Source organism: Bubalus bubalis, chromosome 4 (genome assembly GCF_019923935.1).
Source record: "Bubalus bubalis isolate 160015118507 breed Murrah chromosome 4, NDDB_SH_1, whole genome shotgun sequence".
Taxonomy (NCBI): domain Eukaryota; kingdom Metazoa; phylum Chordata; class Mammalia; order Artiodactyla; family Bovidae; genus Bubalus; species Bubalus bubalis.
Genome location: NC_059160.1, coordinates 25,605,395 through 25,623,897, shown reverse-complemented (window position 1 = coordinate 25,623,897; position 18,503 = coordinate 25,605,395). Strand labels below are relative to the sequence as shown.

General features: G+C 38.2%; 1 protein-coding gene across 7 annotated transcripts in view; it reads left to right on the top strand.

The window, feature by feature from the left end:
- Nucleotides 1-18,503, top strand: part of EPS8 (epidermal growth factor receptor pathway substrate 8) — a 197,936-nt gene that overhangs the window by 105,134 nt on the left and 74,299 nt on the right. For all 7 annotated transcript variants that reach the window (XM_044941200.1, XM_006052379.3, XM_006052376.3 and 4 more), the window contains one exon: nucleotides 17,342-17,421. In XM_044941200.1, coding sequence (XP_044797135.1) covers nucleotides 17,363-17,421 — 59 coding nt within the window. In that variant the 5' untranslated portion in view covers nucleotides 17,342-17,362. The remainder of the gene's footprint in view (nucleotides 1-17,341; nucleotides 17,422-18,503) is intronic.

Sequence of the window (18,503 nt, the reverse complement as noted above, 5' to 3'; positions counted from 1 at the left end):
ATTTTTTATAGGCAACTTGAATTTTAAAATGAATGCACAGATATCTCTTGACTTTTGTTTGAGGGGAACTCACAAAGAATTTGCTCCCAGATACATTTATTTTAAAAGGCATCTCTTTGGAAAAAACTATTTAAAAATCTGTTTAATTAAAATGAGTAAATTAGTGGTTATTTACCTAATGATAAATTTCAGGTTTCATTTAGAAACCTAACTCTGTTGAGCTATGATTTAATTTCTGGAAAAATAGTTACAGCATTTTTCGTTAACAATAATGCCTGATTTACCTTGAGATATTGCCTCACTTTTACATATTATAATGTTCCTTTCCTGGAAATTGAAAATAGCATTTGTTGCTACAAAAATAACAGGCAGTTAATTGTATACTACCAAAATATCAGCTGACTTTTTGTAAAGTGAATTACCTTCATTTTTTGTGTGTGTGTGCTTTTACTCTGACCTTTATGGTACTTTTATTTTTAGTATAAACTTGCACTCATATTTCGTAGCCACCTTAACTTCTCAAGTTCATATTAGAGGTGACTTGAATTTTTCTCCTAAGTTTTTCATTAACACATATCTGTCCATTTTTAGGCCATGAAAATATATTAGATATGTAATGTCCTAAATAAGAAAAGAATTTGAAAAAGAACAGAAAAAAATAATAAAATTTTTTAAAAACGGAAAAACACATTTTAGGATATGATAAGAAACCACAAGTCAAGCCATGTTCCTTTAAAAATTTTTTTAAATTTCTTTTTAATTGAAGGACAGTTGCTTTACCATATTGTTTTAGTTTCTGCCATACATCAACATGAATCAGCCATAGGTATACTTATCTCCCCTCCCTCTTGAATCTCCCTCCTGCCTCTTAACCCATCCCATCCCTTGAGGTTGTCACAGAGCACCTGATTTGGACTTGCCACATTATATAGCAAATTTCCATGAGCTATCTAATTTTATATACAAGCCGTGTTCTTAGGTACAACTTAATAGTAATAAAGATGACATTTTTGATTTAAAAAAAATACATTAGAGAAAGAAGCAGATTCAGTTCAGTTCAGTCGCTCAGTCATGTCTGACTCTTTGTGACCCCATGAATCGCAGCATGCCAGGCCTCCCTGTCCATCACCAACTCCCAGAGTTTACCCAAACTCATGTCCATCGAGTCAGTGATGCCATCCAGCCTTCTCATCCTCTGTCGTCCCCTTTTCCTCCTGCCCCCAATCCCTCCCAGCATCAGAGTCTTTTCCAATGAATCAACTCTTTGCATGAGGTGGCCAAGGTATAGGAGTTTCAGCTTCAACATCAGTCCTTCTAAGGAACACCCAGGACTGATCTTTAGGATGGACTGGTTGGATCTCCTTGCAGTCCAAAGGACTCTCAAGAGTCTTCTCCAACACCACAGTTCAAAAGCATCAATTCTTCGGCACTCAGCTTTCTTCACAGTCCAACTGTCAGTAACATCCATACACGACCACTGGAAAAACCATAGCCTTGACTAGACGGACCTTTGTTGACAAAGTAATGTGTCTGCTTTTGAATATGCTATCTAGGTTGGTCATAACTTTCCTTCTAAGGAGTAAGCATCTTTTAATTTCATGGCTGCAATCCCCATCTGCAGTGATTTTGGAGCCCCCCAAAATAAAGTCTGACACTGTTTCCACTGTTTCCCCATCTATTTCCCAGAAGCAGATTAAGCACTACATTTATTCCGCTTCTTCCAAAAAAGATGACAGTGAAGGGATTTTAAAAATGCAGAAACTTGGTAAGACCAAGGGACCCTGGAAAATCCAGAAATGATTGTAACTAGCCTACACATCCTGAGAAACTGAAACCCAAGCCTCTAGGGAGAGACATTGAGGTTCACATCAGAAAGGCTCAGCAGTGAGGGTGAGGTGAAAACAGGAGGAAGAGGTGGCAGTGTGTTTCAAGAGAACTTGGACCCCACGTGCCTCCCCACTGTCCAGCAGGACTGGAAGTTTACTCCCTGGAGAGTGTGAAGTGGAGAACTTGAGTGGGAGATACCAAGGCCCAGATGGAGGGTAGAGGACTAAGTGCAATACTTAATAAGTAGTGAGACACCCTCAGGGTACCTCAGTTCCTCCCCCAAATTTTGGAAGTCAGATATGTATTCTCTAGGTATGAAACCAGAAGATGCTTCTTGGAAGACTCTGATCCATTTGTGCAGAAGACTTATAGGTATTAATAGTTGGGGTCTCCAAGTGGAACAGCCCAGCCAGATTACTCTGCAGTGAAGCCCACCTGTTAACAAGACCCACCCATTGACACAGACTTTGCAGTCAGCTTTTTAGTGCTCCATCTTTTAGGTGAGGAACAACCAGTGATCACCAGACATTTGAAGAAATCCAAAGACCAAAACAAACCTAGATTAAACAAGGAAATTGACAGAAACAAAGACAAAGGCGAATAAAATTTTAAAATACTGTTATTAATATTCTCAGAAATATCAAAGAATACACTGCAATTAGGAAATAAGAGGTGCTTTAAGGAAAGAAACATGTAGGGCATGAAAATGTACTCCTGAAAATTAAAAATTCATGAAGGACAATGAGAAATTAAAATGTATTTTGAAGATAAAGTTGAGGAAGCCACTCAAAAAGTAGAACAAACTAACAGGAAATGGAAAACAAAAGCGAATAGACAAGAAAATTAGAGACTCCATAAGAGGTCCTATTCTGAATAATAAGCTTTTTTTTTTCTAAAGAAAATTTTTAAAAATGTAGTGAAGAAACTGTGCAAGAAATAACTCAAAATTTACTAGAATTTAAGGAAAACAATTTTCAAATTTAAAAGGCTTATTGAATTTCTAATATATTAAATTTTAAAAAACACTCCTACACTCAGGTATTCATGAAAACATCAGGGGAGAAAATCTGAAGATTGCCAAATTCCAGAACTTGCAGAAAGAAAAAAAAAAATAGGCCCTTACAGAATACTGAGAATGACCCTTGTCATCTCAGGAAAAACAGTGTAGACACAAGAATAATGCCTTCAAAATTACAGGGCAAAAATAATTTGCAGTATGAAATTTGAAACTGAGACAAACTATTGATCATCTATGAAAGCAGGCTAAACACATTTACAGTTATATAAAGCTTCAGAAATTACCTTTCTCATCATACTCTTTCTCAGAAAGTTCCAGAAGTATGTGCTTTTCCAAGATTAAAAAAAAAAAAAAACTTTAAGAAAGTGGGAAAGTTGGGATCCAGGAAACAAGGATCTAAGATAGGAGAAAGATGAGGCTAATGAAGGGGAAGATGTTGAATTTGGGTACCACAATGAAAGCCTGCTGGAGGCTTAGAGAGTCATCAGTTCTGATCATGGTAGGAATATATAGAGATCAGAGAGAGATGCCCACAGAAAGAGGAAAAGGATAGACTAGATGGTGTTTAAATGTACTGAAAGGAGACCACCACTTATGGTGGAGAGTAAAGGAATGAAATTAATAAAAGTACATAGGAGAACTAAGGGTCAAGGGTAAGATAATTATTAATGAAGAGAAAAGAGTGTACAAAAAAGGAAATTAACCCCAGTGTACCGTTAGTGGCAATTGCACAGACACGATGAACTGAACTTGCTGCTGCTGCTGCCAAGTCACTGCAGTCGTGTCCGACTCTGTGTGACCCCATAGACGGCAGCCCACCAAGCTCCCCCGTCCCTGGGATTCTCCAGGCAAGAACACTGGAGTGGGTTGCCATTTCCTTCTCCAATGCATGAAAGTGAAAAGTGAAAGTGAAGTCGCTCCGACGTGTCCGACCCTCAGCCACCCCATGGAGTGCAGCCTACCAGGCTCCTCCGTCCATGGGATTTTCCAGGCAGGAGTACTGGAGTAGGGTGCCATTGCCTTCTCCGTGAACTGAACTTGGGTCTAACCAAATAGATACACATGTAACTTTGCCTTCTGTGATGCTCATTCTCATCGTATCTCCAGCTTCATTCCTTCTTACGCCCTCCCTCTTCAAGTTATTCTGCAGCAACTCTGAACTCCTGGTGGTTTCCTAACTGTATGAAGCTGACTCTTCACTCTTCCCTTTTTTCTTGTAGTTTACCTGGTTCATACGTCATGAACTGAAGACCAGAAGGCTTTTAGGAACTGAATGCCCTCCCCTTCTCAATAGGAGGGGCTCACCTAGTCTTCTGCGCTCTGCTTGCCACATTGTATCATAAATGATCCTTTTCATGTCTCTCCCGCACTGTACCATACACTTCTAAAGGCCTTTATCTTGCCTTCTTTGATTTAGTCCTTTGAGGGAGGTTTTGTTCTGTAGACTCACCCCTAATCTAGCTCTCTTGAACTCTTTACTGTGCTTTGCATTACCTGTAATGTGCTCATTTTCTAAATATGCCTTTTCCTTCCTTTTTTTTTCCCCCTCTAAAATTTCCCCATCTCTGTAAGATGGACAAGTTTTCAAGGAAGGCTTTGTTAGTGCTGGATCTTCTGTGAATTTGATGGGGTGCCAAGGGTTATTTTCTTAGCAGGAGTACCTACTATTGAGTAGTTATTTTCGTATTCAGCCAAATGGAGGTGATCACTGGAATTGACATTTTTTGTTTTGACTATTTTCTGTTGCATCAATTTCTAACAGCATATTAGGACTGCCTCTGTTTCTGAGGATAAATGAAAAACAGTATTTTGAAAGGAGTGCATTTTTATATTTGTCAACAAAATATTAAGCGGTATTGAATAATAGGAATAAGAAAAAGTTCAGAATGGTTTGAGAGTTTTACCTTATCTGCCTAGTCATGAACTTTCCATGGGCTTAAAAAATTATGTATGTTGAAGTGGATATGCTCTGATACCTAGAGCAGTACACAGGGTCTTCTATCACAGTGAAATACCTGCCCCCGTGTAACCATTATGCTGATATTTGGATCTGTAAAACTGTGTCTTGCTAAAACAGATCAAACAAATTGAAATAATGAATAGTCTTTGATAAGATGTGAGACTTCCATGTCTTCTTATCAAATTAATATTTGAGTGATATGGCAGAGAGGGAAAGATGAAATTAAGATGGGAAGTAGCATCTTTTAATAACATATCTGAGAAACAGAGTAGGAGTGATGTGACCATGTGCATTATAATATTTCAGTAAGCTGATCTGATCTTCGCTTGTACTTTTTTTTCTAAAGTCCTGTATCAATCCTGATAAATGTTCAACTTAAACATTTTTACTTCTAATAACCTTAGGGAGATGTATTTATGTTTTGGAAAAGTGGGATGAATTCAGCACAACATTTGCTTAAAGGTGGCATTTCCCATTTTGTGGGTTGTGACCATTTCTAAAATTATGTTGTCTAGTTTGTAAACCATGGGCCCTCTTAAGGAGCTGTACTGAAAATTCAGAGCTAATTGCCTGTCATGTTCTGTTTATTGTTTAACATCCTTTGCTCTAGGTAATGCTGAGAAAGGTAATCTTGGCAACAGGGTAGTTAAATATTAAAATGTTATGTCTCATCTGTGGGTCAGAGCTCTTCTCATTGTATCTGTAAGGTTTTATGATTTACTATTTTTAGGGGCCATTTAATACATCATAATGAAATTTGAATTCAGGAGTTTCGATTTCACTAAGGATAATTTAGAACTTTTTTTTTTTTGTCTGTCTCTCCACCCAGCTGGGTTATGTCAGGCCCAGATAACTCTTTGTTTGCCTTTGTTAAAAGATATGTTGACCTGCATTAATTTAGTGTAGGGCACTACCATGGGAAAAGGACGTTTAGCAATTAAGATATATCATACATCATATGAAGTCCTGATTTCCTCATGGCTTTTGTTTTGTATTAGTCAATGGCACCAAGTTTAATTTTGGAAACCTTCTACCGAGGTTCATACAATATCAGTGAATAGTAACCCTCAAGGCTGATGTACAAGAAGAAGAAATTTGAAAAAAAAAATTATTGGGGGAGGTGGCAGGTGGGGTGGGTGAGATGGTCTTCTTGACTTCTTTTTCCAAAATGTTCTCTGAATTCTGCTCAGTTGAGGAATGAATTGACAGAAAAAAAAATCTATATTTTTATTTGTACCCTGAGAGAAAATGTCCCCAGTGAGTATTTTCCCGCCTCTTCTGAGAATCCGTGCCCAATAACTCTGGGAAGATTGGAACGTCTTAAATAATGTTTACTTTTTAAAATTCTGATCATCTTTTGCTGGTGGTAGCCAGGGGTTTTTGCTAAGGGCTATAATCTCTCTCATACCCTGATTTTAGTAGCTTTCTTGGTTTTGTTTTCTAGTTCTTTTCTTTCTCTAGTTCTTTTCTCTCTTTAGCAGTATTCTTTACCCAGCACAACTGAACCTTAACTCAGATCTTCTCTGGACCACTTGAAATAGGAGTTTTACAGGGAATGAATCATCAGGGCTTTTTATTTGGTGAATCTAAACTTCTTTTTTGTTTTTCCATCTTACTGGTTTAATATTTTTTAAAAAAAATAGAATAAATAAAGTAATGGTGGGAAATACACACAAATTTCTATGTAGAATGATTCATAATAATTTGTGTAGATAGTTCTTCCTCAAGGAGGTGGAGCATCACTGTCTACCCCTTAAGAATGTTCTACACATACTGACCTCCTTCCCAAGAGGGCTTGTGTAATGGTGGTGAGGAAAGTCACTTTATCATGGGGAGACCTGACAAATGCTGCTAAGGTCAGCATAAACCATGTTGAGTCAGGGTAGCAGCATGTACTAGTCTTGGTATGGTGTGATGAGAATGGCACACGTCTCTATGTCTTTCTTCCAAAATCTATAACTCCATTCTAACCATGAGAAAAAAGTCAGTCAAACCCCTATAGAGAGACATCCTACAGAATAGCAAATTACAGAATAGCAAAGTGCAGCACTCCCCAGAAAACGGCCAAGGTCCTCATTGCAGGTTGAATTGTGTCCCCCCAAAGGAAGTGTTCATGTCCTACTGCCCTGTACATACTAGTGTGACCTCGTTTGTTTATTTATTTTTAATTTAAAATTCTTTTAAGTTGAAGTATGGTTGATTTTATAATGTTGCATTAGTTTCAGATATACAGCAAAGTGATTCAGTTATATGTATTCTTTTCCCATATAGGTTATTATAAAATATTGAGTATAGTTCCCTGTGTTTGCAGTATGACTTTGTTGGTTGTCTGTTTTATATACAGTAGCGTGTTTATCAGAGAAGGCAATGGCACCGCACTCCAGTACTCTTGCCTGGAAAATCCCATGGACCGAGGAGCCTGGTAGGCTGCAGTCCATGGGGTTGCTAGGAGTTGGACACGACGGAGCGACTTCACTTTCACTTTTCACTTTCATGCACTGGAGAAGGAAATGGCAACCCACTCCAGTGTTCTTGCCTGGAGAGTCCCGGGGACGGGGAAGCCTGGTGGGCTGCCGTCTATGGGGTCGCACAGAGTCGGACACGACTGAAACGGCTTAGCAGCAGCAGCAGCAGCAGTGTGTTTATGGTATTTGATTCCTGGGTTGGAAAGACCATCTGGAGGAGGGCATGCAACCCATTCCAGTATTTTTGCCTGAAGAATCCCATGGACAGAGGAGCCTGGTGGGCTACAGTCTATAGGGTCACAGAGAACTGAACAAGACTGAAGTGACTGAGCATGCATGCATAGTGTGTTTATGTTAATCCCAAACTCCTAATTTATCCCTCTCCCCTCTCCCCTTGAGTAAACATAAATTTATTATGTCTGTGGGTCTGTTTTGTTTTATAAATTCATCTGTATCACTTGTTTTAGATTCCACATATAAGCAATGTCATATGATATTTGTCTTTGTCTGGCTTACTTCTAGTGTGATAATCTCTAGGTCCGTCCATGTTGCTGCAAATGGCATTATTTAACTCTTTTTATGGCAGAGTAATATTCTACATATACATATTTTTTTTATACACTACATCTTATTGATCTGTTCATCTATTGATGGACATTTAGGCTGCTTCCATGTCTTAGCTACTGTAAATAGTGCTGAAGCGAACACTGGGGTCTATGGATGTTTTCACATTATGGTTTTCTGTGGATATATTCCCAGGATTGGGATCACTGGATCATGTGGTAGCTCTGTTTTTAGTTTTTTAAGAGATCTCCTTACTGTTCTCCATAGTAGCTGAACCAATTTAGTTTGGTTGTGAACCCCTCATTCAGATAGGGTCTTTGTTGATGAACCAAGTTACCACGAGGTCATACTGGATTGGGGTGAACACTAATCCACTGACTGGTGTCCCTCTGAAAAGAAGGGAATTTGGACTCAGAGACACAGCAAGCAGAGGTCATATAGAGGCAGAGACAGAGACTGAAGTGATGCATCTACAAGCCACGGAAAACCAAAGGTTAGCAGCAACCGTCAGAAGCTAGAGGAGCAAGGAAGAATTCTTCCCTATAACTTTCACAGAGAACTTAGCTCTGTTGACACCTTGATTTTGGACTTCTCACCTCCAGAACTATGAGAGAATAAAGTTATGTTGTTTTAAGTTACCTGATTTGTGATAATCTATTATTCCAGCCCCTTCAGTCATCAAAAGCATGGAGACTTTGAGAAATGTTCACACTCTAGAGGAGCTTAATGAGACATGGGGACTAAATGTAATGTGGTATTGTGGATAGGATTCCAGAAAAGAAAAAAAAAAAAAAAAAAGGTAAAAAGATGAAGGAACTCTGAATAAAGTATTGACTTTAGCTAATAATAAAATGTTGATACTGATTCATTGTGACAAATATACCATATTAATATAAGATGTTAACAAGGGAATGGAGAATTCAAGAATTTTCTGTGCTATCTTCATAATTTTTCTGTAAACCTAATATGATTCAGAAATTTAAAATTTTATTTCAAAATACTATAGTTTTAATAAAATGCTGCAGTTTTAATAAGACTTCAAGTGTATTCAGTGGACTAAATAAGTCTCTTTAAAAGGGTGGCAGGTGGTGAGGAGGCACCAGAATCTACTTTAGCTGATTAATTACATCACAGGGTACTTTTGAGTGAAAAATTTCCACTGATAAAGTATATGCCCCTTTAAAAGTCAATTTGTTGTGGCCTTTTTCACAGAACTAGAACAAAAAATTTTTTAATTTGTGTGGAAATACATAAGACCTCAAATAGCCAAAGCAATCTTGAGAAAGATGAATTGGAAGAATCAGGGTAACTTACTTAAGACTATAGTACAAAGTTACAGTCATCCAAACCATATGGTACTGGCACAAAAACAGACATATGAATCAATAGAACGATAGGTTAGAAAACCCAGAAATAAACCCATGCATCTAATATGAATTCGTCTACAACAAAGGAGGCAAGAATATACAATGGAGAAAAGACAGTCTCTTCAATAAGTGGTGCTGGGAAAACTGGACAGCTACATGTAAAAGAATGAAATTGAAACATTCTCTGATACCATACACAACAGTAAACTCAAAATTAGTTAACAACCTAAATGTAAAATGAGGCACTATAAAACTCCTGGAGGAAAACATAAGTAGAACACTCTTTGACATAAATATCAGCAATATATTTTTAAATCTGTCTCCTAGAGTGATGGAATGGCACCCCACTCCAGTACTCTTGCCTGGAAAATCCCATGGACAGAGGAGCCTGGTAGGCTGCAGTCCATGGGGTCACTAAGAGTCGGGGACGACTGAGTGACCTCACTTTCACTTTTCACTTTCATGCACTGGAGAAGGAAATGGCAACCCACTCCAGTGTTCTTGCCTGGAGAATCCCAGGGACGGGGGAGCCTAGTGGGCTGCTGTCTATGGAGTCGCACAGAGTTGGACACGACTGAAGCGACTTAGCAGCAGAGTGATGGAAACACAAACAAAACAAAACAGGAAGTCAGTTTATTGTAGCAACCAGTATATAAGACTGTAAGTCCACTATTAGTCATAGAGATAATATAATGTGTAAGGTACACATTTTGATGAAAGGTTTTATCAAGCCTGTATAGGGAGGGTACATGTAAAAAGGAAAACTCATACAAAAATAAATATATACTATACAGATTTCACTTTAAATTCCTCATACCACTTGTGAAATTTCATGGAAACCTTGCTCAGAAATTGTTCAAGATCTGATCCAACCACTCTCTCTTCCCCATATTCCCAGTAGCAACTTCCATGTTCCTGTTCAGGAATTCCAGTTCCAACTGCCTGACCTGCTCTCTTCGGAGATCTGAGTCCCAGATCCATGGATTTGGGAACTATTTTATTTTTTCAAAAATTTTATGGGACTATAGTTGCTTTCAGTTCAGTTAAGTTCAGTCACTCAGTCATGTGCGACTCTTTGTGCAGCACGCCAGGCCTCCCTGTCCATCATCAACTCCCGGAGTTCACCCAAACTCATGTCCATCGAGTCGGTGATGCCATCCAGCCATCTCATCCTCTGTCATCCCCTTCTCCTCCTGCCTTCAGTCTTTCCCAGCATCAGGGTCTTTTCAAATGAGTCAGTTCATCCCATCAGGTAGCAAAGTATTGGAGTTCAGCTTCAACATCAGTCCTTCCAATGAATACTCAGGACTGATTTCCTTAAGAATTGACTGGTTGGATCTCCTTGCTGTCCAAGGGACTCTCAAGAGTCTTCTCCAACACCACTGTTCAAAAGTATCAATTCTTCAGTGCTCAGCCTTCTTCACAGTCCAACTCTCACATCCATACATGACTACTGGAAAAACCATAGCTTTGACTAGATGGATCATTGTTGGCAAAGTAATGTCTCTGCTTTTTAATATACTGTCTAGGTTGGTCATAGCTTTTCTCCCAAGGAGCAAGCATCTTTTAATTTCATGGCTGCAGTCAACGTCTGCAGTGATTCTGGAGTCCCCGAAAATTAAAGTCTGTCACTGTTTCCATTGTTTCCCCATCTATTTGCCATGATGTGATGGAACAGGATGCCTTGATCTTAGTTTTCTGAATGTTGAGTTTTAAACCAACTTTTTCACTCTCCTCTTTCACTTTCATCAAGAAGCTTTTTAGTTCTTCTTTGCTTTCTTCCATAAGGGTGGTATCATCTGCATATCTGAGGTTATTGATATTTCTCCCGACAATCTTGATTCCACCTTGTGCTTCATCTAGCCCAGCATCTCACACGGTGTATTCTGAATGGAAGTTAAATAAGCAGGGTGACAATATAAAGCCTTGACGTATTCCTTTCCCAATTTGGAACCAGTCTGTTGTTCCATGTCCAATTCTGACTGTTGCTTCTTAACCTGCATACAGATTTCTGAGGAGGCAGGTCAGGTGGTCTGGTATTCCCATCTCTTGAAGAATTTTCCAGTTTGTTGTGATCCACACAGTCAAAGGCTTTGGCATAGTCAATAAAGCAGAAATAGATGTTTTTCTGGAACTTTCCTTTTTCTATGATCCAGTGGATGTTGGCAATTTGATTTCTGGTTCTTCTACCTTTTCTAAATCCAGCTTGAACATCTGGAAGTTCACATTTCACATACTGTTGAAACTTGGCTTGGAGAATTTTGAGCATTACTTTGCTAGCATGAGAGATGAGTGCAGTTGTGTGGTAGTTTGAACATTCTTTGGCATTGCCTTTCTTTGGGATTGGAAAGAAAACTGACCTTTTCCAGTCCTGTGGCCACTGCTGAGTTTTCCAAATTTGCTGGCACATTGAGTGCAGCACTTTCACAGCATCATCTTTTAGGATTTGAAATAGCTCTAGTGGAATTCCATCATCTCCTCTAGATCTGTTCATAGTAATGCTTCCTAAGGCCTACTTGAGTTTACATTCTGGGATGTCTGGCTGTAGGTGAGTGATCACACCATTGTGGTTATCTGGGTCATGAAAATCTTTCTTGTATAGTTCTTCTGTGTATTCTTGTCACCTCTTCTTAATATCTTCTGCTTCTGTTAGGCGGACCTAACATTTCTGTCCACAGGACTGGAAAAGGTCTATCCCCATCCCAATTCCCAAAAAGAGTAGTACCAAAAAATATGCTAACCATTGGACAAATGCACTCATCTCCCATGTTAGTAAGGTCATGCTTAAAATCTTGCATTTCTGTCCTTTATTGTGCCCGTCTTTGCATGAAATTTTCCTTTGGTATCTCTGATTTTCTTGAAGAGATCTCTAGTCTTTCTCATTCTATTATTTCCCTCTATTTCTTGGCATTGATCATTGAGGAAAGCTTTCTTATCTCTCCTTGCTATTCTTTGGGAACTCTGCATTCAAATGTGTATATCTCTCCTTTTCTCCTTTGCCTTTAGCGTCTCTTCTTTTCTCAGCTATTTGTTAAGGCCTCCTCAGACAACCATTTTTCCTTTTTGCATTTCATTTTCTTGGGGATGGTCTTGATCACTGCCTCCTGTACAATATCGTGAACCTCCGTCCATAGTTTTTCAGGCAGTCTGTCTATCAGCTCTAATCCCTTGAATATATTTGTCACTTCCGCTGTATAATCCCAAGGAGTTTGATTTAGGTCATATCTGAATGGTCTAGTGGTTTTCCCTACTTTCTTCAATTTCAGTGTGAATTTGGCAATAAGGAGTTCATGATCTGAGCCACAGTCAACACCTGGTTTGTTTTTTGTTTTTTGTTTTTTTTTTTTTTGCTGATTGTATAGAGCTACTTCATCTTTGGCTGCAAAGAAAATATCTGATTTCAGTATTGACCATCTGGTGATGTCCATGTGTAGAGTCTTCTTTTGTGTTGTTGGAAGAGGGTGTTTGCTATAACCAGTGTGTTCTCTTGGCAAAATTCTGTTAGCCTTTTCTCTGCTTCATTTTGTACTCCAAGGCCAAGTTTGTCCATTACTCCAGGTATTTCTTGACTTCCTATTTTTGCATTCCAGTCCTATATAATGAAAAGGATGTCTTTTTTGGGTGTTAGTTCTAGAAGGTCTTGTAGGTCTTCATAGAAGACCAGCCTGGCATTTCTCATGATGTTCTCAGCGTATAGATTAAACAAACAGGGTGACAGCAGACAGCCCCGTCATAATGCCTTCTCAATCTTAAACCAGTCTGTTGTTCCATACAGGGTTCTAACTTTTGCTTTCTGATCTGCATACAGGTTTCTCAGGAGACAGTAAGATGGGCTAGTATTCCCATCTCTCTTAAGAGCTTTCCACACTTTGTCATGATCCACATAGTCAAAGGCTTGAGTGTAGCTGATGAAACAGAGATTGATGTTTTTCTGAAATTCCTTTGCTTTCTCTATAATCCAGTGAATGTTGGCAATTTGATCTCTAGTTCCTCTACCTTTTCTAAACCCAGCTTAGACATTTGGAAGTTCCTGGTTCGCATAATATTGAAGCCTGAAGCCTAGCATGCAAGATTTTAAGCATGACCTTACTAACATGGGAGATGAGTGCATTTGTCCAATGGTTAGCATATTTTTTGGTACTACTCTTTTTGGGAATTGGGATGAGGATAGACCTTTTCCAGTCCTGTGGCCACTGCTGGGTCTTCCAGATTTGCTGACATAATGAATGCAAAACCTTGATGGCATCATCCTTTAGGGATTTGAATAGTTCTGCTGGAATCTCATCACATCCACTGGCTTTATTAACAGCAGTGCTTCATAAAGCCCACTTGACTTATGTAGAGATACATATCTACATATGGTTTATATATGTGTTGTGTGTGTATATATATATATATATATTTGTATGCATATATGTGTATATATATATTTCCCCAGTGGCTCAGTGGTAAAGAATCTGCCTTCAATGCAGGAAATGCAGGTTCAGTCCCTGGGTCAGGAAGATTCCCTGGAGGAGGACATGGCTTCCCATTCCAGTATTCTTGTCTGGAGAATTCCATGGGCAGAGGAGCCTGGTGGGCTATAGTCCCTGGGGTTGCAAAGAGTCGGACATAACTGAAGCAACTGCGGACTCAGCATATATATGGTCCATATAAGTATAAATAGGATATATCTTTCAAAAGCCTAAAGGAAAACAAACATTTGTAATTGTTTCCTTTGCAAAGAGTGCCCTGTATTGCTTTGTTTAAATATCTAAAAGCCTCCACAATGCTACATGAGCATATGTGACAAATGACACTATGGTTGCTAAAGAGGAAAGTTTCTATATTTAAAATTCAGTTTAGCAAATCAACATTTTCTATTCCTTTTTCAAGTGTCTCATTCTGACAAATCACTATTTTAAAACAAAACACAAACCACGCATTTATTTGACTGTCATGAAGAATTAAACATGAAAAAGATGAGCTGTGGCTATCGCTTTTCACTAAAACCACCTGCTGTGGTTTTAAAATGCAAACTAGATCAAAATCACTATAAACCCTGGGGGTTTAATTTGTATATTAAATGAACCGGCTTGTTTTAAAAGAGTATTTTTTTTTTTTTTTTTACCTTTAGGATTAACTTGTACATCTATCTCATTTGATCTTTTGTTAGCCCTGTGAGCTTCTGCTGCTACTGCTACTGCTAAGTCACTTCAGTCGTGTACGACTCTGTGCGACCCCATAGACGGCAGCCCACCAGGCTTCCCTGTCCCTGGGATTCTCCAGGCAAGAACACTGGAGTGGGTTGCCATTTCCTTCTCCAACGCATGAAAGTGAAAAGTGAAAGTGAAGTCGCTTAGTCGTGTCCGACTCCTAGCGACCCCATGGACTACAGCCTACCAGGCTCCTCTGTCCATGGGATTTTCCAGCAAGAGTACTGGAGTGGGGTGCCATTGCCTTCTCTGAGCCCTGTGAGCTAGAGAGACCAAATTACCTCTATTTTACTGATGAAAAAATAGAGAAAGAGGCTTAATTGACTTGCTTAGGCTAGTTAGTGCCAGAAATGGTGTTAAAGTTCTAGGCTTTTGTGAAAGCCTCTGTCCTAACCTTTAGCTCCCTAGTGGCTCAGCAGTAAAGAATCCACCTACAGTGAAGGAGATGCAGGAGACGCAGGTTTGATCCCTGGGTCCAGAAGATCCTCTGGAGGAGGAAATTGCAATCTGCTCCAGTTTTATTGCCTGGGAAATCCCATGGGCAGAGGAGCCTGGTGGGCTACAGTCCATAGGGTCACTAAGAATTGGACACTACTGAGTGACTGAACACACACACACCACACAGAGACACCATAATGTTATCTCAGGCCTCTGTCCTGGCCCAGTTTCTAGAATGTAACAGTGGTATGCTGTCTCTTGATCCTATAGGCTTATGAGAACCAACTGTGAAATATTCAGGATTTTGTAAGCTGCTGTTAAACCATTGCTAGCTTGGAATGAGCCGTAGTGGCAATATATATACAATACAAATCAGGAAGTATTACAAATCAGGGTTCTGTTTTTCTCTAGAGAACTGGTTTACCTCTGTGCACTGATTGTGTATAAGTATAAATCAAAGGAAAATCAACAACAATAATAAAAACAGAAACAGTAATATAGTATAAATGTAATTTTATGGGTGCACTATTTACCTAGGTTAAAGGTCAATATTTCTTTGTTCCTTAATTTAGAAATTTGCTTCTAAGCTGTGAATAAATATGGACAAGACTCTCAGAAAATGTTGAATTAAACTTGAGTGTTTTCAGGACCTTTATAAATCTTATCCATTCTTTAAGAATTAGGTCAAGTTCCAACCCTTCCAAAAATTATGGCGTTTGCCTTGCTTTTCCTATCTCAGAACCTCTAATAGATTTAACATAGAGCCTTATACCTTGGGGACCTATTTACTGTGTGTTTCATATGGATTGGTTTTGTCTCCATAAGAATACAGTAGACTCTTTGAAGAGTAGGATGTAGACTTCCAGTCCATCCTTCTTTCTTTGAATTAATATCTAATGAACACCCAGCCTGTTCCTGGTACCATTCTTAATGCTTAAGAAACAGCAGTCATCAGATAAGTCTCTGCCGTCATGGAGCTTAAAGTCTAATGAAGAATCAGGAATTAATTTAAACAAATGAGAAATTACAACTGTGGTAAATACTTTGAAAAATTGTGTATAGTGTTGAGTGTATCTGATAGTGGGCTTTTATCTATTCACAGAAGTCAGTAAATGCTTCCCCAAGAACATGGTGATTGAACTGAGATCTGAAGAATGGGAAAGAGTTAATTTGAAGTTACTAGGCCTTGAATATTATTATAGACTTTCTGTGCCCTCCCTGTTTAAGTTCCCATAAATCATATCCCCCCCCCCCAATTTGGCCTTGAATTTTCCCTTTGTAATAGTAACAACAATTTAAAATATTATATTTTCTTACTACATGTATGTTTTTCCTATTAGACTATTGGCCCAAAACTAGGACTGTGTCTCTTTTGATGTCGTTAGGAGTCCCAGTATTCATCATAGTACCTGACATGTAACTCACACAGTAGTTGTTAATGTTTCTATTCTCTTTGTCTTTGTCTCATAATAAAGCTGGGATACGTCCCACCTTCCTCTCAGTTATTGAAGCAACATGGTAATGTAACGCAGACAAAAGTCAGGCATGTAAGACAAGAGCCAAAATAGTTTAGTGCCACAGAAACCAGGAAGGGCCAAGTATTTAGGGGTGAATAGAAATAACTCAGGTGTAGGAATGCTGTCTAGGAGAAAAAGAAAAGGCCATTGGATATGGCAATAAGGAAGTTTTACTTATTTGCACTCATCTTATTTGAAGGAAATTTGTTCAGTTTATGAAAAAGATTAAAAATGGTTTCTGAAGAGAAGTATCTGGTATTAATTTAAAAAGTTGCTTTTCTTCTGAAGAGTAAAAGGAATGTATAAATGAATACCTTCTTGAGAAAAGGTATATCCAAGTGTATGGATAGGATGTAGTCAGATATGCTTTGAAAGAAGGAATAAAGAAAATGGAAGGAAGGAAGAAAGAAAAGCTAGATATAGAAAAAAAAAGACTGGAAGAAACTGACAGGACTGTTAAATGGTTATCTTTAAATGATGGGGTTGGGTGATACTTTTCCCCTCAGTCTATTTTGTATTTTGTGCTTTTCTGTATTTTTCAAGTTTTTTTAATTTAATGAGTTTATATTACTTTCATAATGAAATATTAAAATAACATTTCATAAAATTGAGTAAAACATAGAATTATGTTTATCTAGTTTGAGGGTTCAGAACTATATTTACAATTTTTCTTTTACTCACCTGGGGTTTGATCCCTGATCAGGGAACTAGATCCCATGTGCTGCAACCAAAGATCCCACATGGTGCAACTAAGACCCGGGGCAGCTAAATAAGTAAATAAATATTAGGAAAAAAAGTTTTTAAATGGCAATTTAATCTTTGTTTGTATGTCCATATGTAATTCTGGAGCCTGAGCTCTCAAAGGGTGGAGATATTTATATTTCTAGCGTCATCCTGGAAGTGACACGTATTTTGTTGAATGAGTAACTTTAAAGCTGAGATGTCTCAACCTTTTTACTGCCTTCAATCCATGAACCTTTCTCTTTTCAGAACACAAGCATTAAAATCACGATGAATGGTCATATTTCCAGTCATCCCAGTGGTTTTGGAATGAATCCATCTCAAATGAAGTAAGTTGGAAATTTTATATTTAATTTCTTGCCTATTTTAATTTGTTTTGGTGGTTTTAATTGTTTTATATTTTAAGCAAAAATCTGTTTCACTTATTTATGTAGTTCATTCCTCAATAAATAATTTCTTTGTAACACTAAGATATGTTAATGTTAAAAGTTTACTGTGTCTCATAAGAAAAAAGATGGCTAAGCAATCAACCCCAATGACAATGATCTAATTGAACACGTTTTGTTCTGGTATTTTATGTATTAATGCTTTCCATAGTTGAATATGTACTTTATTTCATAGCTTTTACTTTCTCTGGAGCATTCAATTTTTGTTATTTGTAAAATATTTGCACTTGAGGAAAGTTAAATGTCATCTAGTCCAGTCTCTCAAGATATTTTCCATTGTGTAAAATAAAAAAAAGGCCAGTTCCTGTGGCTTTAGATATAATTTGAAATCGGTACACTGACTTAAGTGGCCATTGCCTTTTATATTGTGGTTAATATTGTTGTTATTTTATATTGGTCATTCTGATTTAGAGTTCACTGTCTTTCATAGCTCGGTTATTCACATTTTTCAGGTCTAGCCTGTTCACATTGCTTCACCTTTTTTTTTTTTACAAAGATGATTGCCAATACCTTTAGTGCTGGTCAGTAAGAGACACCAGGGGAGTATGTCAGGTGTCATCTTTATCTTGTCCATCAGTTTATTCAAGTCAGAAAGTTTTACCACAGCTTTATTTTTTCCTTTTTCTTATAATAAATATCCATTTAATCATGAATTTATTATAATTTCTTCTATTAAGGAATTCTTATTTCTATCCCAAACTATTCCTTCTCTTCTAACTTTATTTGTGGGCTTTATCTCCTGCGTGAATTTTTACAGCCCCTTTCCATCTGGTTTTGTTCAGTTGCTAAGTCATGTCTGACTCTTGGTGACCCCATGGACTGCAGCACACCAGGCCTCCCTGTCCTTCACAATCTCCCAGAGTTTGCTCAAATCCATATCCATTGTATCAGTGATGCTATCCAACCATCTCATCCTCTGCCACACTCCTCCTTTTGCCTTCAGTCTTTCCATCTGGTTACCTTGC